The sequence below is a fragment of the Haliotis rufescens genome, unplaced genomic scaffold, assembly GCF_023055435.1.
Source record: "Haliotis rufescens isolate VD_foot unplaced genomic scaffold, xgHalRufe1.0.p SCAF_112, whole genome shotgun sequence".
NCBI classification, from domain to species: domain Eukaryota; kingdom Metazoa; phylum Mollusca; class Gastropoda; order Lepetellida; family Haliotidae; genus Haliotis; species Haliotis rufescens.
In genome coordinates, this window is record NW_025963794.1 from 254,034 (window position 1) to 281,425 (window position 27,392).

General features: G+C 41.9%; 1 protein-coding gene across 1 annotated transcript; it reads left to right on the forward strand.

The window, feature by feature from the left end:
- The first annotated feature begins 1,367 nt into the window (after window positions 1-1,367).
- On the forward strand, window positions 1,368-22,211 carry LOC124134568 (neurofascin-like). Its single transcript, XM_048393057.1, has 11 exons — window positions 1,368-1,519; window positions 4,860-4,965; window positions 7,490-7,665; window positions 8,169-8,357; window positions 9,942-10,076; window positions 10,791-10,887; window positions 13,599-13,792; window positions 14,409-14,564; window positions 16,106-16,249; window positions 17,023-17,157; window positions 17,513-22,211. Exons 1-11 carry the CDS (start codon window positions 1,432-1,434, stop codon window positions 17,797-17,799), a joined length of 1,707 nt encoding a protein of 568 aa, XP_048249014.1. The 5' UTR covers window positions 1,368-1,431; the 3' UTR covers window positions 17,800-22,211.
- The last annotated feature ends 5,181 nt before the right edge of the window (window positions 22,212-27,392 follow it).

Genomic DNA, 27,392 nt, shown 5'->3' on the forward strand with positions numbered 1-27,392 from the left:
TGTATACCACCAGGACCACCACCCTAACTATATATAGCCCGCAAGGTGGCGGTGTTTCAGTTTCGTACAGTGACTGACAATGTAAACACAACCGAGTGTCGGGAGAAGCTTTTTGAAAACCATACGGGAACAAGATCACCATTGACCGTCAAACTTCGTATCAATTTGAATGACAAACCCTGGATACCACAAATGGCTCAATATCTAGATATAAGTCAATAAATTGTCAGTAGGTTTATCATAAAAAATAGAATTGATCGTGTATGGCGTCTGCATCAATCACAGTAGTAAAATAAAAAATGGACAAATAAACCAAGATAGATCAATGTTGACTAGGACAAATGATTTTTATGACGACAGCAGTCTCCGTAGCACAAGTAGAAGCGTGATAAAATGAAGACGTTGCATGTTCGTATACCGCCGAGGTTTGAAAATCTAAGTGTTGTGGTTGGTTGGTTTGTTATTTAACGCCGCACTCAGCAATGTTCCAGCTATATGACGGCGGTCTGTAAATAATCGAGTCTGGACCAGGCAAACCAGTCATTAATATCGCGAGCATCGATCCACGCAATTGGGATCGATGACATGCATCAACAAAGTCAGCGACCCTGACCGATCCCATTAGTTGCCTTACGGCAAACAGTCACCTCTTACGGTGGGCATGGGTTGCTGAAGACCGATCCTCACCCGGAATCTTCACGGGTCTTAAGTGTTGTGATATTTGTCGTTGCTCCATCATGACTAAAGGTAGTTGTACTATTTTCTCACACAGGAAGCTTACAATGAATGTACATGCATATCTGATGACTAAGATAGAGCTTTAACGTTTTTTACACTACATTTTACGGTAACTTCTCACCGAGACGACCGCCTCCGTGGTCTAGTGGTAGAGTGTCCGCCTGGAGAGCGGAATGTTCAGGGTTCAATTCCCGGCCGCGTCATACCAAAAGACGTTAAAAAATGGTACTTGTTGTTACCCTGTCTGGCGCTGGGCATTAAGGGGCTTAAACAAGGACTGGTCGGCTCGGAGTCAGCATACTGTGTTCATGTTAAGCTGCGGCATGGTATCTCAGTTGGCTAGCACTTTAAAATCTGCGTCAGTCCAGATTAGTACAAGCAGACACATCTCACATACACGTATACCCACAACGGTATATAAATGCAATAATCTTGGATACGTTAAACCCCCATTTCACCTCACCCACCTCACGGTGACACTGTTCAACTTTAAATCAGCCAGGTGTAGAGTACCCGCAGCTGGTTTTTTAATTGACATTCTATTTCTTTCATCCTTGAGTTCCGCTCCGGAAACTGATAGCACAGATAAAGGCCATTCACTGCTCGTCCTCCAGGCTTGAAGTTGTCAAAGGTTCACGGTTATTCAACTCACCATGAAAAGGGACCCCTCGTTTACCTTCTCTTTCAAGGACAATGATATGCCTGGGATTTAGTTCATGTACAGTCGTCATGGTTGGGCCATGGCGTCTAGCTCTGTTGTTGACCTTCTGCTCTTGTCAAGGTAAGCAATTGGTGTGTGTGTGAGAGAGAGAGAGAGAGAGAGAGAGAGAGAGAGAGAGAGAGAGAGAAAGAAAGAACGAACGAGAGAGAGAGAAAGGAAGAGAGAGAGAGAGAGCGAGAGAGAGAGAAAGAAAGAGAGAGCGAGAGAGATGCTCCTTCTGGGGATGCCCCGCCCTCTTGACAAACGTTAGATCCAAGCATCCCATGCTTGTCACAAGTGACTGTGTAGGATCGGGTGTGACAGTTATAACCTGGTTGATTGTGTGTGTCATCATGTCCCCAATATTAGGACCCCCTGCTCAACGTAACATCCGCTTGTCTGATTAGTCCTGGCAGACTTCTAGGGGCTTGCGTTTTAAAGTGAGGTGTGTTGTGTTGTGCATGATGTGATGTGTTGTGCATGATGTGGTGTGGTGTGGTGTAGCGTAGCTTTACGACCCTGTTAGCAATGTTCCAGCAATATCACGGCGGGGGACATTGTACACACACTGTACCCATGTCGGGAATCGAGCCCGTGTCTTCGGCGTGACGAGCCAAAGCTTTAACTACTAGGCTACCCCACTGCCCCTGGTGTGGTGTGGTGTGGTGTGGTGTGGTGTGGTGTGGTGTGGTTTGGTATTGTGTGGTATACAGTGTTTCAGATTGGTTTTTTTTCAAAGACATTTACTTATTGTCATCTAACAGGTCATGACGATATTGTATGATGGTATAGCAGATCGAATGTCGTTTCAAAATTGGTAAAAATCATGAAAATGTCCTAATGTCATTTGTCCCAAGCAAAATCACTGGAACAGTATAGTGAGAGAGTGAGTATGGTTTTACACCGCTTTTAGCCATGTGCCGGCAATATCACGCAGTGTAATACCAGAAAATGGGCTTCACACATTGCACGCATGTTGGGAAACGAACCCGACCACGTATAAACCACTAAGCTACCCCATCGCCAACTGGAAAAGTCTTATACATATAGAATATTCTATGTATAGAATATTAATATATAATAGTACATTTGGATGCGGCATACAACAATATTCACCGAGTGATTTGGTTACACTGTAATAAATATGTTTAGACTGTAAACACAGACAAGACATGCTTAGATCTAAACAAGGTTAGGAATGTTTAGATCCTAAACGAAATACACATTTAACGTGTTCTACCTAAACGCATTTAGGTCTAAATACAGGAAATGACCCATCGTCCCATTATACTCTCACAGCCTACATACCACCTAAGCACCACATAGAAAACACTCCTTTTTTTAATTACAGACAATGACTCTCAAGGGGGTATACACATTTAGACCCTAAACACGTTTAGCTGTTAAACACAATCCTAAACATGTTTGGACCTAAACATGTCAAAGTTATGGGACAACGAACGCGTTTAAGTTTGTGTTTAGGATCTTGTGCAGATCTTATATCTGGAGCTTGTATATATATATAGTGTACTAGTCACGATATACTAGCCTAAAATACTGCCGATGTGACTAAAAAATGTCACTCACTCACTCACTCCTTGAAGGTTAATTATGACCGTGTAAATATACATACAGCTGTTGTTTGATAAAGCTAGATAACTGGAAAACCTATCCATTCACTTACTTTTGTCATACGCAGCAATCCTTTCTTGAGAGGCTAGCTGATAGCAACCCAGAAAGTTCAAACGGTCAACGCTATAAGATGTTGAGTGTCATTCTTCATTGCTCCCTCTGTTCCACGCGGTCAGTGATGGGTCAGGCGGTTGACACGAACGTCTATTTCTAGTGTCAGTCGTCAGTCATAGTTTTCTTCCCGATTGCGTCGACCCGTGAAGATTCCGGGGTAGAATAGGTCTTCGGCAACCCATGCTTGCCGTAAAAGGCGACAATGCTTGTCGTAAAACGCGACTAACGGGATCGGGTGGTCAGGCTCGCTGTCTTGGTTGATGCATGTCATCGATCCCAATTGCGTGGATCGATGCTCATGACGTCAGTCACTGGATTGTCTGGTCCAGACTCGATTATTTACAGACCGCAGTCATATAGCTGGAATATTGCTGAGTGCAGCTTTAAACAACAAACCAAACCAAACCAGATTGCGTCACCTTTACATAATTTTCATAATTCCAACAGCACACGTGACGATGCGTCCTCCGCACCTGCCTATCCATCTGTCATGACAAGTACTTATGAATCATATCATAGATATATTTTATATGAAATAAGTGATTGAATGAGTAAATTTTGCTTTGAACGCATCAGCAATCTTGCAGATATCACGCCAACTTATATCAGGTAATGAGTTGGCCTGTTTTACGCCGGTTTGCGACATACACGGCCATATTGATTCCCTCACCCTTACGAGTGAGTGAGTATGATTTTACGCCGCTTTAGCAAAATTCCATCTGGGGCCACTAGAAATAGGCTTCATGCATTGTTCCCACATGGGGAATCGAACATGGGCCTCGGCATGACGAGCGAACTGCTATTATAACTGCTATGCCACCCAAACCGCCATCATCCTACGAATGAATGAGTGAGTCGGGTTTAACGCCGCTTTTAACAGTATTCCAGTTATATCACGGCGTGTCAGCTTAATGTGGGAGGTAAGCCCGAAGCGATGCAGGTCTCAGACGTTTACCACTTCGGTGAAACCCACGAGCGCGGGTATGGTGCTGACAAACCTAGAAACATGATCAGGGCGAACCGGGATTCGAACACACAATCATAGGTTTCTGGTGTGCCCAAGGGACGCAACTCTGCACAGCGAATCGCGGCGCTTTAGACGACTGGGCCACCCGTGCCCCCTGTCTGCGAATGATATTTATAATTTGGGTTTACCCTAGAACAATTCTTCATGTAAAAACAAGTCATTTAACATAAACATAAAGTTAGAGAATCAGACAAAAGATATGCTGTGTGGCTTCTATTTAGCCACACATAAATGTTTGGTGATTACTTGGATGAACAGAGTAGTTTGTTTGTTTTAAATAAATATGATAATGATGTAGTTGTGAACACACAATGCCATTTAGAAAGTGATCAAATACAACAAATGTTATATTTAGGATAACACTTTCTAAGTAAAGTACAGATTCTCGTACTTTTTAGGGTCGAGTGCCGTCCGGGACTTTGTGTGCTGGCGATAAGGTGTTGGTTCGAATCCCGGACAAGACTCAACCCCAAAAAGTACGAGAGTCTGTACTTTACTGAGAAAGTGTTATCCCAAATACATCATTTGTTACAATGATGTAGCTTGTTTATCAAACAGGTGGGTTTCATGTGTATGTCTAAATAATGTAAATTGTTTTGTTAATTGCCAATTTACTGACTTAAGAAATGGTTTGGTTCCTTACAAAAGGTATACCGCCAGTGTTCCTGGAACCAGAGGAAAGCAAAACACTTTCTGTGGCAGAAAACAGCAATGTGACACTGAAATGCCGGGCCACTGGACATCCCATACCAAGGTAGGGTGATTTGTAGTGTTTCGACACAATACTGACTGTATAATCTTCAATAAACAACATCTTTTTTCACAAACGTTATAAGAAGACCCTTCTCAATCAATCCGTCCCAACATTCACGGAATAAACAACATGAGAACATTCTATTCTCCCAGTCAAGGGTATTTTTAGAGAAGTAAACTCGGACGGTAAACCTCCCGGAAGTTTCTCTTATATTTGTCTTTATTGATGCTGGCCATCAATTCTTATTAAGATAACTTATAATCATATTTTTTTTAAAAGATGTCCAATATTGTTATTCGATGACCGACACTACACGTTTGGAGAGAAACTTCGAGAGAATTTGAGAGAAGATCCTTGAAATCAAGTCATGTGAAGAATGTGCACTGCTCCGAAGCTATGTGTGCGTGTACGTGTGTGTGTGCATGCACGTCTCATGGAGTGTACGTGTGTGTGTATGCATGTCTCTTGGAGTGTACGTGTGTGTGTGCATGCACGTCTCATGGAGTGTACGTGTACGTGTGTTGTGCCTTGTAGACTTAAGACCATTGTAGGTTTAAGGGCACAACATACGTGTATTGTACGCGTATGTGCTTTTCGCAATGAGGATCGGGTAATCAAAAATGTCTGACTTGATATGATGTCATTCGAAAACCACACATTTGACCAAAACCTCCTTGTCCTTCCTACACTTGTCTTCAAAATACAACTATGATACCTTATATCAAATATACATCACCATCGAAAAACCATTTCTTGTTTGTTTCATTTTTAGCCACCATCAGACATGGGGGTATATTTTTTTGTCCGGCAGTATGGTTGTCACACGACGAAGAACGCCATTCACTCACCCTCACAGTTAAAACGGATTGAGCTTTGAAATCAATTCATTTTAACCAGAAACATTTTCTGTGGGTTGATACGATAACCATGGCTACCGCTAGCAACTTGACATAAAGAACCATCCATGGATCACAAGTCATACCGCTTGTTCTGTGATTGTGTGTTTTGTAAAACCTTGAAGAATAATTGCTAGTTTGAATGACGAAACTCCGCCGGAGTGAATAACGGAGTCTGTGCTCAATAGGGCAGCTGCATTGTGCGTCAAGCACTGCCAACGAATAGGCCAAGTCCTGGAAAGAATTCTATGTCTTTAAATACTTTAAAGGAGGAATGTCTTTTCTATCTGAATGTTATTTTTGACACGTTATTGCTGAATGTGGCTACCTTGTTTACTAGATCCCGCACTAGATTTACTAGATCCCGCCCTAGATTAACGTTTTGGACAAGTGATATCACTGTTATATTTTACGTCTCATCATTTCAAGAGCATCGTCCTTGCCGTCGTGGTACGATGACAAGCAATCATCCGAGTCACCTGACCATCCCGTGAAGATTCGAGCTTAGAATAATATCATTATTGGTCTTCATCCACCCATGCTTGTCGTTAGAGGCCATTAACGGGATTGGGCGGTCAGGCTCGCTGACTTGATTGATGTATGTCATCGTATCCAATACCGTAGATCGATGCTCATCATGTCAATCACCGGATTGTCTGGTCCAGTCTCGATTATTTACAGACCGCCGTCATGTAGCTGGAATATTGCTGAGTGAGGCGTTAAACAACAAATAAACAAAACTATAAAACTGGCATTAGTCCGGACGAGTACAAGCAGCCACATACATTGTGTACGTCGCTATATAAGTGCACTAATCACCTGAACGCGGCGATAAAACCATTTCACCTCAACCAACCTCACCTCGCATCGCCTCACCCTTTACACTTTCAGTTCAATGTTCTATATAACTATTATGATTCGCCTGTTAAAGCGTTCATTAGATTTCACTTGTTAACACAAATATATTTAATATTTCAGCTGTTTGACAAAGCGGTTTGTGAAAAATGGATGCTTTATTTATTCACATAAATCGCCCTTGACAAATTCCGCAATTTGCACGTGCAGATCGTGTTTCATTTGCCCGCTATTGCTAACACAAATCAATATTATCCCTATAAACGTCATCCCAGGCAACAATCTGGAATGACGAGTGAGTGAGTTGGGTTAACGCCTCTTTTAACAGTATTCCAGTTATATCGCGGCGTGTCAGCTTAATGTGGGAGGAAAGCCCGAAGTGATGCATGTCTCAGACGTTTACCACTTCGGTGAAACCCACGAGCACGGGTATGGTGCTGACAAACCTAGAAACATAATCGGGTCGAACCGAGATTCGAACCCACAATCATAGGTTTCTGGCGTGCCCAAGGGACGCAACTCTGCACAGCGAATCGCAGCGCCTTAGACGACTGGGCCACGCGTGCCCCCTTCTGGAGTGACGAAGATCTTGTCTTGATTACACAATCGCAATATGCATTGGAAATCCTTACCATATCTATCTACCACACAAAATTACTCTTCAACACAGGATACTCCACCTACATGTATGCGTTTTTTGGGGGGGTGAGTATATAGGTAAATAATTATCGCTTACTTAATAAAATTAGTCGACACTATCTATTACGTCACAGTTACTGGTGGAAGAAGAATGGAAAAAGAATACCTGCGTATTCGAGCAATGGCCAACTCAGTCTGACCGACGTGTCTGCTCAACACAAGGGCGAGTATCAGTGTATGGCGGAGAATGGAGATACCCACAGCGTCACCGCAGTAGCTGCATCCCAACCCATCACCCTGGACATTTACAGTAAGTGGTAAGAACCTGTGGAAAATATATTTCACCGGAACGCTATTACACTCAAGTATATCTATAGATTTTGTTTGTTTGTTGTTTAACGCCGCACTCAGCAATATTCCAGCTATATGACGGCGGTCTGTAAATAACCGAGTCTGAACCAGACAATCCAGTGACTGATATCATGAACATCGATCCACGCAATTGGGAAACGATGACATGCATCAACCAAGTCAGCGAGACTGACCACCCGATCCCGTCAGTCGCCTCTTACGGCGGTCCAGACTCGATTATTTACAGACCGCCGTCATATAGATGGAATATTTGCTGAGTGTGGCGTTAAACAACAAACAAATAAACTCGAATTGCAAGTACTTTTTACATATAGCTGTCCTTTAAGTTTTTATGATATGTGCTTACATTCTTTAGCAGGTTGATAATAACTTCATCATTTTTCGAGTCCATTGTAAAATATGGATCAAACTTAATTTGATAATAACTTCATTTTTTTCCAGGCCATTGTGAGACATGGGAAAAAACTAACAACTCTCGGTTTGTGCGCACAGAATTCGACTATCTGGCTTTAGAATGTGATTGTCCACCAGAATGCATGAGGTTCAAGATAGCCTGGTATAGGAGGGAGCCTGCTCTCACAAAGATAAACATCTCCCGATTTGGAGGAAGACTGCATATTGACAAGAAAGGTTAAAGTCATTATATTTAATCATATATTTAATAACAGCACGTACAAACAATATCCAACTTGATCCTGCAAGCTAACCACCAGTGTAACATAAACGTCAGATTTTTATGCTTGGAGTATTGCATCTGCATTAAACTTACACGATCTTGTACTGTCAGACATGGGTACAATGTGTGAAGCCCATTTTCAGTGCCCCCTGCCGAATATTGCTGGAATATTGCGAAAAGCGGCGTGTAAACCTGTGTTGAGCAAATCAAATTAGAAATGTTTTTTTCGTTAAATGTTAGGTATTCCTTGTGATTGTTATTCGGATTAGCATTCTTGTAGTTGGTGAGTAAATAAGAAAACAATCAACTTTATAGATTACAATTTCTGGTTTATTGCATTTAGCAACGTTTCAGTGTAGATTCTTACACCGCTATGAAGCTGGTGATTATAGAAATTACAGTTAAAGATGTGCAGATGACAAACTTACAATGCCAAGTGAGGTAGCCACACAGGTTTAAGGACTGCTAGTTGTTAGGCAGCCTTCTTGCACAAGGGTTCCATGTCCTCCTCAATGTTCTACATTTCTTTGCGATATTCTAAACTCTTGGCAATAGTCCGAGTTTCTTCGCAACATTCTACGTTCCTAACAATGTTCCACGTTTCTGCTCTATATTCTCCGTTTCTTCGTAATGGTCTGCGTTTCTCACTGTGTTCTACATTATTCACAGTGTTCTGCTTTTCTCACAGTGTTCTACGTTTCTCACAGTGTTCTACGTATCCTCGCAATGTTCTACGTTTCTCACAGTTTTCTACGTATCCTCGCAATGTTCTACGTGTCTTCACAATATTCTACATTTCTTCAAAATTTTCTACGTTTTATCATAATGTTCAAGGTTTCATCACAGTGTTCTACATTCCTCATCTGTTCTATGTTCCTCACAATGTACAGTGACTACTTTTCTTCACAAAGTTCTACTTTTCCTCAACCGTGTTCTACCTTTCTTCACAGAATTCCACGTTTCTTCGAAATGTTCTACGTTTCGTCACAATGTTCTACGTTTCATCGCAATGGTCTACGTTTCTTTGCAATATTCTACATTCCTCAAAATGTTATACGTTTCGTCACAATGTTCTACGTTTCATCGCAATGGTCTACGTTTCTTTGCAATATTCTACATTCCTCAAAATGTTCTACGTTCCTCACAATACTCTACGTTTCTTCACAAGTTCTACGGTCCTCGCAATACTCTTCGTTTCTTCGCCATGTGCTTCTATTATTCGCAATGTTCCTCCTTTCTTCTCCGCGTTCTATATTCCTTCTAAGTTTCTACTCCATAATCCGCATCTACAATTTTTCCAAGTTTTCATTTTTCCTTCTCTATATTCTTAGTTTCTTCGGATGAGTTATTTCGATACTTTCAGTCTTATAAACCCACCGTGGAAGTAATCTGTGGCAATCAACGGCATTTGGAGAAAAGGCAGTGGGATAAAAAAACGATATTGCTTTTGATCTACAGACGTATAAACAGTTGTACTGAAACGTGTTATATAATTGTTCCACTACAAGCTTCATGTATTTTTCAACTTAATTAAACAGGTACCTTACACTTCATATACACAACCAGCTCAGATGGCCCAAGTAATGTCTCTACAATATACCAGTGTGGAGTGACCACACCAAACCGACTCTTGCTTGGGAGGAAATATGAGGTATCGATCAAGAAAGTCACCAGTAAGTATAATAGCTTCTGATGTGTGTTTAAAGAGCACGCCGGCTAAGAACAACACATGGAAACAATTTTACTTGCCTCGCGAATATCTTCCAAAATAAATTAGGATCGGTTTTAGAAATATTTTTTAAAACCTCTTTTTGAGTGAACGAGAGACTGAATTTTATTTTACACAGCGTTTAAATAACGTTCTTCCAACTTTATAAGGGTGATATATAAATACTCATTTTTGGCCAAGGCAATTTAAAATCCCCCAAAGCATGAGTAGTGAGTGAGTGAGTGAGTATGGTTTTACGCCGCTTTTAGCAATATTCCAGCAATATCACGGCGGGGGACACCACAAATGGGCTTCACACATTGTACCCATGTCGGGAATCGAACCCGGGTCTTCGGCGTGACGAGCGAACGCTTTAACCACTAGGCTACCCGACCGTCCCCCCAAAGCATGAGTACCATGCATGATAAGAAGACAATACATTTGTTGGTTTGTTGTTTAACGCCACACAAAGCAATATTCCAGCTACATGACGGCGGTCTGTAAATAATTGATTCTGAACTAGACAATCCAGTGATTGACATAATGAGCATCGATCTACACAATTGGGATACGAATTGACGAAGTAGTAGTAGTAGTAGTAGTAGTAGTAGTAGTAGTAGTAGTAGTAGTAGTAGTAGTAGAAATCAGTTTTATGCTTTGTTCTTGGTCTTACCCGCAGGTCCACCCTCACACCCTTCCCGCATCAAATTCCAGACAGTACTGCCCAAGTTTCTTCTCCACCAAACAGCAGAACTGGAGTGTGTGTTCAGTGGATAGTACGTAACCATGTGTGTGTTCAGTGGATAGTACGTAACCATGTGTGTATCAGTGGATAGTACGTAACCATGTGTGTATCAGTGGATAGTACGTAACCATGTGTGTATCAGTGGATAGTACGTAACAATGGAACAAGACCTGAGCGAACCAGTGACACACCTTGGTGGTGTGTGTGGCAGATACCTCAGTGTCTTTGTGTGTGACAGATATGTGTGTAACGTATATCTGTGTATCAATGTGTGTGACAGATATCTCTGTATCAATGTGTGTGACAGATATCTGTGTATCAGTGTGTGTAACATAGATCTCTGTATCAATGTGTGTGACAGATATCTCTGTATCAATGTGTGTGACAGATAACTCTGTATCAATGTGTGTGACAGATATCTGTGTATCAATGTGTGTAACATAGATCTCTGTATCAATGTGTGACAGATATCTGTGTATCAATGTGTGTGACAGATATCTGTGTATCAATGTGTGTCACAGATATATCTGTATCAATGTGTGTGACAGATATCTCTGTATCAATGTGTTTGACAGATATCTGTGTATCAATGTGTGTGACAGGTATGTGTGTATCAATGTGTGTAACGTATATCTGTGTATCAATGTGTGTGACAGATATCTGTGTATCAGTGTGTGTGACAGATATCTCTGTATCAATGTGTGTGACAGATATCTCTGTATCAGTGTGTGTAACATAGATCTTTGTATCAATGTGTGTGACAGATATCTGTGTATCAATGTGTGTGACAGATATCTGTGTATCAATGTGTGTGACAGATATCTCTGTATCAATGTGTGTAACGTATATCTGTGTATCAATGTGTGTGACAGATATCTCTGTATCAATGTGTGTGACATATATCTGTGTATCAGTGTGTGTAACATAGATCTCTGTATCAATGTGTGTGACAGATATCTCTGTATCAATGTGTGTGACAGATATCTGTGTATCAATGTGTGTGACAGATATGTGTGTATCAATGTGTGTAACGTATATCTGTGTATCAATGTGTGTGACAGATATCTCTGTATCAATGTGTGTGACAGATATCTCTGTATCAATGTGTGTGACAGATATCTCTGTATCAGTGTGTGTAACATCGATCTCTGTATCAATGTGTGTGACAGATATCTCTGTATCAATGTGTGTGACAGATATCTGTGTATCAATGTGTGTGACAGATATCTCTGTATCAATGTGTGTGACAGATATCTGTGTATCAATGTGTGTGACAGATATCTCTGTATCAATGTGTGTGACAGATATCTGTGTATCAATGTGTGTGACAGATATCTCTGTATCAATGTGTGTGACAGATATCTCTGTATCAATGTGTGTAACGTATATCTGTGTATCAATGTGTGTGACAGATATCTCAGTATCAATGTGTGTGACAGATATCTCTGTATCAATGTGTGTGACTGATATCTGTGTATCAATGTGTGTGACAGACATCTCTGTATCAATGTGTGTGACAATATCTGTGTATCAATGTGTGTGACAGATATGTGTGTATCAATGTGTGTGACAGATATCTGTGTATCAGTGTGTGTGACAGATATCTCTGAATCAATGTGTGTGACAGATATCTGTGTATCAATGTGTGTCACAGATATGTGTGTATCAATGTGTGTGACAGATATCTGTGTATCAATGTGTGTGACAGATATCTGTGTATCAATGTGTGTGACAGATATCTGTGTATCAATGTGTGTGACAGATATGTGTGTATCAATGTGTGTGACAGATATCTCTGTATCAATGTGTGTGACAGATATCTCTGTATCAATGTGTGTGACATATCTCTGTATCAATGTGTGTGATAGATATCTGTGTATCAATGTGTGTGACAGATATCTCTGTATCAATATGTGTGACAGATATCTCTGTATCAATGTGTGTGACATATCTCTGTATCAATGTGTGTGACAGATATCTGTGTATCAATGTGTGTGACAGATATCTCTGTATCAATGTGTGACAGATATCTGTGTATCAATGTGTGTGACAGATATCTCTGTATCAATGTGTGTGACAGATATCTGTGTATCAATGTGTGTGACAGATATCTCTGTATCAGTGTGTGTGACAGATATCTGTGTATCAATGTGTGTGACAGATATCTCTGTATCAATGTGTGTGACAGATATCTCTGTATCAATGTGTGTGACATATATCTGTGTATCAATGTGTGTGACATATCTGTGTATCAGTGTGTGTAACATATATCTGTGTATCAATGTGTGTGACAGATATCTCTGTGCAATGCTATGTTGGTTGTTTATATGTTTGTTTGTAGTTTATCGCCGCACTCAGCAATATTCCAGCTATTTGACTGCGGTCTGTAAATAATCGAGTCTTGACCAGACAATCTGGTGATTGACACCTGGAACATCGATCCATGCAATTCGGATACGATGACATGCCAACCAAGTCGGCGAGCCTGACCACCCGATCCCGTTAGTTGCCTCTTACGGTAGGCATGGGTTGCTGAAGACCTATTCTACCCCGGATCTTCACGGGTCTGTGTACATGTGTAAGATACAAGTGAATCAATGTGTATGATGTTTATATGTGTAAGATAAATGTGTATGAATTGGTAGGGTATTTACCTATGGTAGATTTTTACATGTGTATCCTGGCGTAGGATGTATAAATGTAGGTATGTTAAATGTAAACCTGTTTGGTTCGGGTTTCCAGTCCTGCGCCAGTAACGACATGGGAATACACAAACGGTACAAGTCTCCCCATCAATGGAAAGTTTGAACTCGTCCCTGGTTCATTCGGCCGGAGACTCAGGATCCGGAGACTGTCCATAGAGGACGGGCGACGCTACACGTGTAGCGGGACTAACGGCATCACCGGCGAGGCGCACGTCGACGTTAGGGTCACATGTAGGAGACATCTTCAATCTCGTCTACATTTGTTATCAGGAAGACTTTATTACACCAGACAATGCTCTCTAATCTCATTCTCCATCTCGACGGCCAAATACTTGATCTTTCGTCGAGGGGTCAAGGCCTAGCCCCCATGAACTATCCTTGGCCTATTTCACCTCCCCCACCCCCAGGTCAAATGCTCCTGTGTAATTCCACACACATACCCCTTCACATTCAAATATAATGATATGAACTTCCCCTGGGTTGTGTCAGGTAAATCTTAATGGTGCTCATGTCAATCTTAATGGCTCACTTCTCCCCTGCAAACTGGCAATCGCAAAGCAAGTTGAAGTCGTTTATACATCCATAAGTCAACTCACTTACGTTTTATTAAGCGTTTCAATTTACCAGTAAATGATTACCCTAGTCACAAAGTTTCACTCAGGACACTGTGGTTACATAGTTTAGACCTGGACCTATGAAAGATACTGTAAAGCATCATCCCTCTTAAAGAAAACGTAATCATTATGTTAGCCTTACGATTATATGATTCAACACATCACATTTCGGCATTCGACTGAAATCTGATTTGATTTCAAGTAAATTTTCAATTGACCATTCTGTTATACAGCCAAGCCTATCTGGGTCAAGCCGCTAACAGATATCACCGTACCGGAAGGCAGAGTTGCTCATTTGGTTTGCAAAGCAAGATCCGTCAGAAGTGAACCCCGGCCAGAATTCCCTATCTGGTACCGCAATGGCAACGAAATCAACCCTGCAAGTATTGGTATGCATTACACTTTGTCGTACATGTCACCTCATGCTCATCCCGTGAATATCCGGGGTAGAATAGGTCTTAAGCAACCCATGCTTGCCGTGAAAGGCGACTATGCTTGTCGTAAGAAGCGATTAACGATATCGGGTGGTCAGGCTCGCTGTCTTCATGCATGTCATCGTATCCTATTTGCGTAGATGGCTGTTCCGTTCCCTTTGTCGATTTCATATTTAGTGAAAGGGGATTGATTTATTTATTTTTGTTTGTTGTTTAACACCACACTAAGCAAAGTTAAAACTGTACGAGTGCAGCCTGCAAAGAATCGTCTCTGCACAAGATAAATCCAGTGATTGATATCATGAGAAACATACAACGCAGTAGTGTGTGTGCTTGTCGACAAACGGGATCGGGTGGTCAGGCTCGCTGACTTGATTGGTGCATGTTATCGTATCCCAATTGCGTGATGATGTCAATCCCTGGATTGTGTGGTCCAGACTCGTTTATTTACAGAGCGCCGTCATATAGCTCGAATATTGCTGAATGCGGCGTTAAACAACAAATAAACAAACAAAGAATATATATCCTAGACATGTATGTAAAAACGTTAAATAAGAAGCGGATTCTCAAAAGAAGCAAACGTCTAAGGTGTAAACGTCTGCAGGACATAGATCACTTCGGGCTTTCCTCCCACATAACGCTAACACGCCGCTAACCGAAATACCGTCAAAGCAAACTCACTTACTCCCTCTAAAGTAATAAGAGCGCATGGAAGTCTGCCATTAGTGATGGGTCTCACAGAGAATTGAGTGATTGGACTGTTACCATGTTGCAATCACATTTCCAATGACATATTTGACTTGAAGTTTTTGTATACTTTATATGAATGTTTTTTCACGACCGTGGGGTTCAGTTTTCCGATAAATCAATCCTCATAATCGGGGCGTATCTGGACTTGGAACCACTGATCACTGGAATTCTGGCACGACCAAGGGACGTAGCTCTCCAATGTGTGTTTCTGTGCCTAAGACGAGGTGAGGTGAGGTGAAATTGGGTTTAACGTCGCGTCCAAGATTATTGCACTTATATAGCGACGTGCATGTACGTGTGTGTGTTTGCGTGGCTGCTTGTACTAGTCCGGACTGATGCCGATTTATAGTGCTAGCTCACTGAGATACCATGCCGCAGTTTAACATGAATACCCCACTCAGACACAGTATACTGACTCCGAGCCTTGTTTTAGCCCCTTAATGCCGAGCGCCAGACAGGGTAACAACAAGTACCTTCTTTTAACGTCTTTTGGTATGACGCGGCCGGGGATCGAACCCCGGACCTTCCGCTCTCCGGGCGGACGCTCTACCACAAGACCACGGAGGCGGTCCTTGTGCCTAAGACGAATGGGTGCCGTTGTACAAAGCGATCCGAGCGATAGGGTGATCGTAACACCCATACTTTAACATAGATTTAAGACAATCGTAGAGCTGAGCTTGTTTTCTCAACGGCCCCCTGCGCCACCCGTGGTGAACTGGTTGTATATATGTGTTGGTACTTTGCAGGGGACAGACGGTACCAGTTCAGCAAGGACGGGAGTGTATTGACCATCGTGAAGGTGAAACGAAGGGTGGATGCCATTTGCTTCCAGTGCAATGTGAGCAACAGTGCGGGATATGTTTTTGGGAATGGATGTATACAAGTTACAAGTAAGTATAACTATTACGTACCTAAATTACACAACACTATGCTCATAAACACATGGACTTTTTGACAGAGAGTTCTTATGATAATGAAAATGTGTCGCTCTGTCGCTTTTAATTGTATAAGTGGATCTCTGTAGTAATCTGTAAGTTGATTCATTGATTTTCAAATTTAAAAACAAATGTTTACGAAATAAAATATTGTCTGCTCACACTTTTATTGACGTTTTAAGGATAAACATATGGACGAATAAATCCCTCGCAACTCAATCTTGATGCAAAATACTCGGATTTGGAGGACATGACATTTATTGCGTCTGATAGTTCATCATTGTTCTACTGCTCTGGCTGTAATCCACTGATTGGCTTACCCAAATTCAAGAAAATGTGAAATTACATAATCACATATTACTTTTGGGAAAAAAAACATATTTATATATCAAGTATTTAAAAGCGAAAAAACATCTGTTGAACGCTTCACGTGGCATCTATTGTCCGTATGCAAAGTCAAAAAATCTATTGCAATTGCAAAAAACAGACTCCTTAATTACTTATAGAAGTGGAAACTACTTGCTGATAACATTTTATAATATACCAAAAGCATTATGATGCGTGTCTTTTGCCATATAGCCTAATATAATGTCGATTGTCTATCATCCATTGTATGTTTACGGAAACATATCAATCTTGGTAGAAAAAAAAAGACAAAAAAAAAGACCAGTATTAAAAGGCCTTTGATATAGCACGCTGAACAGCACTCATTGACCTTCTGTTGCCAGGAGGCAGTCGAGCACCGCGGACTATTTCTAAGAGCACTATCCTGATATCGGCAGCGTGTAGCGCATCTCTTGTAGTCCTGGCTGTCATCTTCACCATTACCATCCGCAAGATATGCAAGAAATCAAGGAAACCAGGTAAATATATTACGTCAACGCCAGAAAATAATCAGCCTCGATTATCTGTTACCACACCTATCATGATACAAATGCATCACGTACTCAATTTTTCAGTGAATACACCTACATTATAAGGTATCCATTCTTTATGTTTAGGGGCGGTAACCTAGTGGTTGGCTCGTCACGCCGAATATTTTGGCTGCAACTTCAAACAAACGAACAATGGCTTGTTCCAAATTAAGCGGACGTGTTTTAATATAACCGAAAGACAAGCTGCCTTTTTACTCAATCGCTCCCTCTCTCCATCATTCACTCACTCACTCCCTCCATCACTCGCTCACTTACTCACTCTATTGGGTTTTCATCATTCCAGAAGTTCCCCCAAGGAGAAGCTCCACCCCTGTGTACACGGATATCGAGTACAGGAACGGAACGCCCCCACCGCCATACGACCAAATACATCTTCAATGCAGGCCAAGGGAAGTGGACATGTTACACGCTGATGGAGATGATTCAAGACTATATGGCCGTACTCAACTTGGGGGTATCCAACCTGGGACTGGAGTCAGGAATCGCCCTGCTGTAGTGGGTCAGGGAGACATGCTGCTGACGCCAAGTGAAGAAGGGGATGACCCTCCACCATACGTGTCTCTCATCTGAACCAGACGGGTACCTGTCGACCGATATCCTGGGTATAACCCACCATTATACGTGTCTCTCATGTGAACCAGACGGGTACCTGTCACCCGATATCCTGGGTATAACCCACCATTATACGTGTCTCTGATCTGAACCAGACGGGTACCTGTCACCCGATATCCTGGGTATAACCCACCATTATACATTGTACCTGTCTCTCAACTGAACAATACGGGTACCTGTCACCCGATATCCTGGGTATAACCCACCATTATACGTGTCTCTCAACTGAACAATACGGGTACCTGTCACCCGATATCCTGGGTATAGCCCACCATTATACATTGTACCTGTCTCTCATCTGAACAAGACGGGTACCTGTCACCCGATATCCTGGGTATAACCCACCATTATACGTGTCTCTCAACTGAACAAGACGGGTACCTGTCACCCGATATCCTGGTTATAACCCACCATTATACGTGTCTCTCAACTGAACAATACGGGTACCTGTCACCCGATATCCTGGGTATAACCCACCATTATACCTGTCTCTCATCTGAACAATACGGGTACCTGTCACCCGATATCCTGGTTATAACCCACCATTATACGTGTCTCTCAACTGAACAATACGGGTACCTGTCACCCGATATCCTGGGTATAACCCACCATTATACGTGTCTCTCAACTGAACAAGACGGGTACCTGTCACCCGATATCCTGGTTATAACCCACCATTATACGTGTCTCTCAACTGAACAATACGGGTACCTGTCACCCGATATCCTGGGTATAACCCACCATTATACCTGTCTCTCATCTGAACAATACTGGTACCTGTCACCCGATATCCTGGTTATAACCCACCATTATACGTGTCTCTCAACTGAACAATACGGGTACCTGTCACCCGATATCCTGGGTATAACCCACCATTATACCTGTCTCTCATCTGAACAATACGGGTACCTGTCACCCGATATCCTGGTTATAACCCACCATTATACGTGTCTCTCAACTGAACAATACGGGTACCTGTCACCCGATATCCTGGGTATAACCCACCATTATACGTGTCTCTCAACTGAACAAGACGGGTACCTGTCACCCGATATCCTGGGTATTACCCACCATTATACGTGTCTCTCAACTGAACAATACGGGTACCTGTCACCCGATATCCTGGTTATAACCCACCATTATACATTGTACCTGTCTCTCATCTGAACAAGACGGGTACCTGTCACCCGATATCCTGGGTATAGCCCACCATTATACATTGTACCTGTCTCTCATCTGAACAAGACGGGTACCTGTCACCCGATATCCTGGGTATAACCCACCATTATACGTGTCTCTCAACTGAACAATACGGGTACCTGTCACCCGATATCCTGGTTATAACCCACCATTATACGTGTCTCTCAACTGAACAATACGGGTACCTGTCACCCGATATCCTGGGTATAACCCACCATTATACGTGTCTCCCATCTGAACAAGACGGGTACCTGTCGACCGATATCCTGGGTATAACCCACAATTATACGTGTCTCTCATGTGAACCAGACGGGTACCTGTCACCCGATATCCTGGGTATAACCCACCATTATACGTGTCTCTCATGTGAACCAGACGGGTACCTGTCACCCGATATCCTGGTTATAACCCACCATTATACGTGTCTCTCATGTGAACCAGACGGGTACCTGTCACCCGATATCCTGGGTATAACCCACCATTATACGTGTCTCTCATCTGAACAATACGGGTACCTGTCACCCGATATCCTGGGTATAACCCACCATTATACGTGTCTCTCATCTGAACCAGACGGGAAGCTTATAAAACCAAATCATCCAGGGGAGAACCAACCTTTACATTTCTCACTGATCTGAACCAGACGGGTACCTGTCACCAAATCATCCATTGGATAACCAACCTTTAAATTTGTCACTCATCAGAATTAGACGGGAAGCTTACACACCAAATCATTCAGGGTATAACCCACCTTTAAATTTGTCACTCATCAGAATTAGACGGGAAGCTTACACACCAAATAATTTAGGGTATAACCCACCTTTAAATTTGTCACTCATCAGAATTAAACGGGAAGCTTACACACCAAATAATTCAGGGTATAACCCACCTTTAAATTTGTCACTCATCAGAATTAGACGGGAAGCTTACACACCAAATAATTTAGGGTATAACCCACCTTTAAATTTGTCACTCATCAGAATTAGACGGGAAGCTTACACACCAAATAATTCAGGGTATAACCCACCTTTAAATTTGTCACTCATCAGAATTAGACGGGAAGCTTACACACCAAATCATTCATGGTATAACCCACCGTTAAATTTGTCACTCATCAGAATTAGACGGGAAGCTTACACACCAAATCATTCATGGTATAACCCACCGTTAAATTTGTCACTCATCAGAATTAGACGGGAAGCTTACACACCAAATAATTTAGGGTATAACCCACCTTTAAATTTGTCACTCATCAGAATTAAACGGGAAGCTTACACACCAAATAATTCAGGGTATAACCCACCTTTAAATTTGTCACTCATCAGAATTAGACGGGAAGCTTACACACCAAATAATTTAGGGTATAACCCACCTTTAAATTTGTCACTCATCAGAATTAGACGGGAAGCTTACACACCAAATAATTCAGGGTATAACCCACCTTTAAATTTGTCACTCATCAGAATTAGACGGGAAGCTTACACACCAAATCATTCATGGTATAACCCACCGTTAAATTTGTCACTCATCAGAATTAGACGGGAAGCTTACACACCAAATAGTTCAGGGTATAACCCACCATGTTTTTTGTCACTCATCAGAATTAAACGGGAAGCTTACACAACAAATCATTTAGGGTTTAACCCACCATGTTATTTGTCACTCGTCTGAACTCATGATTGTTTATAACATTACATGTATCCCTGTATCCTTGTGTGTGATACTTATATGTGAAAAGAGGTATTTTGTAGTTCGTTGTTTGACGCCGCACTCGGCATTATTCCATCTGTAGACGGCGGAGTTTAGGTGCATGGTGTTTATAAGTGTTTCACCTGTGCGCGATTCCACGTGTATGGTATGTATATGAGACAGATGCAAATTTCAAGTGTAAGATGTTTGCGGGGGTATGTTTTCACGTGTGTGGTGTCCGACAGGTGCATGTTTCCAGCTATAAGATAGTTGACGGGTTCATGTTACCACGTGTAAGGTGTTTGGCAGTGCATGATTCCACGTGTAAGGTGTTTAACGAGTTCATGTTTCCACGTGTAAGGTGTTTGGCAGTGCATGATTCCACGTGTAAGGTGTTTGACAGGTGCATGGTTCCACGTGTAACGTGTTTGACAGGTGCATGTTTCCACGTGTAAGGTGTTTGACAGGTGCATGTTGCCAAATGTAAGGTGTTTGGCAGGTGCATGTTTCCCCGTGTAAGGTGTTTGACGGGTTCATATTACCACGTGTAACGTGTTTGACAGGTGCATGTTTCCACGTGTAAGGTGTTTGGCAGTGCATGATTCCACGTGTAAAGTGTTTGACAGGTTCATGTTTCCACGTGTAAGGTGTTTAACGGGTTCATGTTTCAACGTGTAAGGTGTTTGGCAGTGCATGATTCCACGTGTAAGGTGTTTGACGGGGTATGTTTTCACGTGTGTGGTGTCCGGCAGGTGCATGTTTCCAGCTATAAGATGTTTGGCAGATGCATGGTTCCACGTGTAACGTGTTTGACAGGTGCATATTTCCACGTGTAAGGTGTTTGGCAGTGCATGATTCCACGTGTAAGGTGTTTGACAGGTGCATGTTTACACGTGTAAGGTGTTTGACGGGATCATGTTACCACGTGTAAGGTGTTTGGCAGTGCATGATTCCACGTGTAAGGTGTTTGACGGGATCATGTTACCACGTGTAAGGTGTTTGGCAGTGCATGAGTCCACGTGTAAGGTTTTTAACGGGTTCATGTTTCCAACGCCGTGATGTAACTGGAATAATGTTAAAAGTGCGTTAAACCGAACTCACTCACTCACTCACTCATTCAGATGTGTTTTTCTTTTCTTGTGTAAGGAAGACACCATAACACTGAATACTGTCAAGAAAATAAGGCCCCTGGAATGTATATATTTTGCAACATTTGAATATTTTGAAATAAAGATACCAACGAAATGTTTGTTATAAAGTGGTAAAGTCAGACGAATATCCGATATATTACGTGCGCTTGATTTTCCGGTGATTTTCCAAATGACTTTTTGACATTGTAGACGCTGCTTCAATGGACCTCTTCTAGAGCCTTGGGGAACTTTTATGGCGTGAACCTTTGCAATTCCTACCACATGAAATTTTGGTGGCATGTCTATCAAAGGCCAAGGTCATCTGAGGTTGTTGTGACACATGGAGGGGGCACGGGGGGCCCAGTCGTCTAAGGCGCCGCGATTCGCTGTGCAGAGTTGCGTCCCTTGGGCACGCCAGAAACCTATGATTGTGGGTTCGAATCCCGGTTCGCCCCAATTATGTTTCTAGATTTGTCAGCACCATACCCGTGCTCGTGGGTTTCACCGAAGTGGTAAACGTCTGAAACCTGCATCACTTCGGGCTTTCCTCCCACATTAAGCTGACACGCCGCGATATGACTTGAATACTGTTAAAAGCGGCGTTAAACCCAACTCACTCACTCACTCACTGTGACACATGGTTACGTCATTGATTACTCTTGGCTTATGAGGACAATTGGATAATTGTTGGATCTTAAGAAACGGTCTTGATTATGGCCAAAGCGTGGAAATAATGAGTTTTGACATGGCAGGTTCTGGCAGGGTGACAGGGTATCGGCCCAGCAGTGCCAAGTTTGATATTGAGGAGGAAGAATCCTTTTGGCGTTCCCGGGACCAGTAAGGACTCAGACACGGTTCACTGACACTGGATTTGGCGCTCCCGGTACCAAATACAACGAGAACAAAGGAGTACCGCTCATCACTTTTATAACCGTATTTATGCATTAAAGTTAAAGACTGTTTGAAATGTACATTGAGAATATGCCAGTGAGTGAGTGAGTGAGTATGGTTTTACGCCGCTTTTAGCTATATTCCAGCAATATCACGGTGGGGGACACCAGAAATGGGCTTCACACATTGTACCCATGTCGGGAATCGAACCCAGGTCTTCGGCGTGACGAGTGAACGCTTTAACCACTAGGCTACCCGACCGCCCCAATATGCCAGTGAATTGGCTGATTGTGTTTTTGCAAGTACTTGCTTACACTTCTAGTTTATTTTCGCTGCAAGAATTACGCGACCTGTGATAAAAAGAGATTTATCTCACCTTCTTGTATGGTATATTTAAGAATTGACTTCAATATATTTTGCCTTTTATTGAGCTATAAACGTAAAACTGTACAAACTGTGTAAACCCGTGCAGTGTTGCGGATTTATGCTTCGTTTTTAACCCAATAAACGCCCAAACATATTGATTGTCAATTCGTATAAATAAATAAGTCAACAATAATAACTTCACAAACTGCTTATTTAATCAATAAACACACAAAAACAACTATACGAAATCAGAAATATCGTTCAGCAACACAAGCCCCATCTATTCGATTATAAACTATATCAAAAACAGTAGTCCATTGTATCGGAAAAGAAAAAGAAATTGCCTGTCAGAAAATGACACTGTACCAAGGTATTTTACTTGAAACATGACCCAGGCTCACAGATGTATTTTTAAGAATCTGGTTTTGTAGCTGTGGCTGAAAAATTATCTAATCTCGATACATAATCCCAGCTGCCATTCCCCAGAAAACAGTTTGCTTGGTCAGCCATTATAATGACACGGAAACACATGCAATTTGTTTGTTACACTGTATGTTTGACGCTTTGATTTTAGTCCGTGATTCTCGGCTTCATATCGGCGATAGACTGACCTACAATATGTGGTTAAAATGACGGTTCCGCAGTGAATCGCAAAAACATACAAGCCGACACCCTTAAGACTTCGTTCAAAACATTAACAGAAAGAAATGAGGATTTTCAAAATGATCATCTTTTATGCTGATTTTTCCTTTGATCTCGGTTTTTCATTATATTTAGATATAAGCTTATATCAATTGTAAGATAAAGAACAAGATGTTTTTTTGCATATACATGTATATAATGTATTTCAGTATTGGAATAAATGTGCTCGGTAAAGGTCATTTAAACCCTCATATCAATCAGTGCACGCGTCGCCTTATGATTTGTTGTGACGAATGAATGAAAGCACAAAACTCCCCTCCCTACAACATCTTATCCACCCCCGACACACACACACACACACACACTCACACCCCTCACACACTCACTCACACACACACACACACAGAGACACACACTCACTCTCACACACACTCTCTCTTACACACACACTCTCTCTCACTCACACACACACACTCGCTCTCTCTCTCTCTCTTACACACACACACACACACACTCTCTCACTCTCACACACACACACTCTCTTACACACACACTCTCTCTCACACACACACTCTCACACTCACACACACACACATTTTACATGACAAAACAACGTGTAGGTTCGTACAGATTATATTGAGGGAAGTATACAATGACAAGGCATTTGAGATGCAGATAATAACACAGAACATATTTGTTTTTAAATGTTAATCTACATTACTCATATTATTGTCATTCTCGAAATAGCATCAAATATTTACCCATATTCCAAATACAAGTACACAATGATAAGTAATTGAGTTAGTGGTTTGGATGTGTAAAGCCAGAAATAATGCAGATCAAGACGTTCATCACTTTAGGAAAATCAATAAGTATGAATATATAAGCTCGATCACAGGATCCTGGCACATCTAAGGGAAGCAACTTTGCACGACACGAATCGTTCGCATAAGCCTAGCTGACATGTGGTAACATGCAATGCAATGCATGCAATGTAATGCAATACCACCCATACATAAGAAGCATTAGGCAATACAAAGAATGGCTACACTACAGTGGTCAAACATTATGCAAGCACAATAATGGCATTTATGGATCTGCAATTTCATATCATTTCGAGGGCGGTGGTGACCGGCTATTGAGAACACTATACACATTTAATATCTTATTTAATATCGTTTAAAACAACAGTAACTGCGTGGTAAGATCCTAACGTATTTACAATATCTTATTTGCATACAATGTTCTGCCAGTAGTATTTGCATATCTTTACTGTTGACAAATAACCATCTACCTGAGATGCAATTTCAATAACCTTGGATGAAGAAATGTTTTGTAACGTCTTAGTTGTGAGAGAACGATGTTTGACGTGCCAGTTCGCAATAGTCCAGCTATATCATGGCGGCTTGTAAAATAATCAAGTCAAGCAAAGATATCATTAAGTGAAGCATTAGATGCCTATCCACCCATCCAAAGTAGTCGCTTCTTACTGCAATCAATTATGTTTGAGGAGCCTATTCTAACTTGGTTCCTACGAGGTTTTAGACAATGGCCGGCTACTGAGATCATTTTTGCACTTTAATTACTACAAGGCCGGCTACTAAGATCATTTTTGCACTTTAATTACTTAGTTGTAGACAATGGCCGGTTACTAAGATCATTTTTGCACTTTAATTACTTGGTTGTAGACAATGGTCGGCTACTAAGATCATTTTTGCACTTTAATTACTACAAGGCCGGCTACTAAGATCATTTTTGCACTTTAATTACTTAGTTGTAGAAAATGGCCAGCTGTTGAGATCACCATGTAATCCTAATATCCTATTTGTAGACAAAGGCAGGCTACTGAATTAATTTTGCACTTGAATATCTTAGTTGTAGAAAATAGACGAGTACAAAGACCCATTGTACTTCTGGTATCTTATTTGAAGAAAATGTACGGTTATTAAGATCTGTATGTACCTTTAATTTAACCAGACTACAAACTCATTAAGCTGGCTAGATAACAATGACTTATGTCACAGCAACCGGTGACACTGGGGAAAAAACCCGGATCTGCCCAATGCCCATACAGTTTCCTCCATAGCACATCTGAGCATGAAGTTGGCCCCGATACATTTGACGTAGGGTTGTACATTTGGGTTGTACATTTGGGTTGTACATTTGGGTTTCCACAGACCCTTCACACACAAAGGTCACACTCTCCGGGGAATCCTGCAGTAGCTGATACACAGTTATTCTTTCAGGTTTATGTCATGTCTATTTTGAGGGTAGATTCAAACAGTATTAATGTATCTTCTTGCAAAAACCGCAGTATGTCAATCGATTAATAAGCTTCCGGGGTTAATCATCTCACTGGTTCAGACACTCTTCCCAAAAGATGCTGCCCTTGGAACGCAGTCTTGTCGCATCTGGATTGGTATAACAATGTCATGTATTAGCCTCCTAAAGTTACTGGGGTATCTAAGGGGCCCAATACACATACAAATTGTATCCTTTCTTCTGCTATGTAGACCTAACAAAGGTTTAACACTGCACATGTTCGCAAACATAAGTAGGTTTCTGTGTTTGTTGTTTAACGTCGTTCTCAGCAACATTCCAGCTATATGACGGCGGCATGTAAATGATCGAGTCTGGAGTCCGGTGATTGAAATTATGAGCAACGATCCACGCTCTTGGGTACGAAGACACGCAATTAGGCAAGTCACCGACCCTGACCATCCGATCGATTTGGTCGCCACTTTCGACCTGGTGATTTGCTAGGGACCTATTCTAAGCCGGAATCCCCACGAGGGCTTATGTAAGTAATGATAGGAATATCATTAAAGAGGGACTTGGTACAGTTGTCAGCCCAACAACTCATTCAAATCCCACTTCGTCTGTCAGCAGAAACTAATTATGTGTATCAATTTCCTAGTTTGGGTCACTGTAACAATTACAACGTGTAGACATTACCCGGACATTGGCACAAGCACATTAAGCATAGTGAGTGAGTGAGTGAGTGAGTTGGGTTTAACGCCGCTTTTAACAGTATTCCAGTTATATCAAGGCGTGTCAGCTTAATGTGGGAGGAAAGCCCAAAGTGATGCAGGTCTCAGACGTTTACCACTTCGGTGAAACCCACGAGCACGGGTATGGTGCTGACAAACCTAGAAACATAATCGTGGCGAACCTGGATTCGAACCCACAATCATAGGTTTCTGGCGTGCCCAAGGGACGCAGCTCTGCACAGCGAACCGCGGCGCCTTAGACGACTGGGCCACCCGTGCCCCCACACCCCATTAAGCATAGTCCCCCTTTAACATACGTTACCGCTGACAGACAGCCACCGCACAAATTTCGTGTTGGATTATCGTTAACCGATGTTTCAGTAATATAATAAGCATACAATATACACGCATACTAAACGTCTTACAACATCCAGACCGCCTCCGTGGTCTAGTGGTAGAGCCTCCGCCCGGAGAGCGGAAGGTCCGGGGTTCGATTCCCGGCCGCGTCATACCAAAAGACGTTAAAAGATGGTACGGCGCTCGACATAAAAGGGGCTAAAACAAGGATGGTATACTGTGTCTGAGTGGGTTATTCTTGTTAAACTGCGGCATGGTATCTCAGTGAGCTAGCACTATAAATCGG

What these genes read in the sequence shown, in the direction of transcription:
- LOC124134568 (XM_048393057.1), top strand. Translation starts at nt 1,432, where the DNA reads ATGATATGCCTGGGATTTAGTTCATGTACAGTCGTCATGGTTGGGCCA. An exon ending in GACCTTCTGCTCTTGTCAAG is followed by an intron (nt 1,520 to 4,859) that starts GTAAGCAATTGG and finishes TCCTTACAAAAG; the next exon opens with GTATACCGCCAGTGTTCCTG. An exon ending in CATCACCCTGGACATTTACA is followed by an intron (nt 7,666 to 8,168) that starts GTAAGTGGTAAG and finishes ATTTTTTTCCAG; the next exon opens with GCCATTGTGAGACATGGGAA.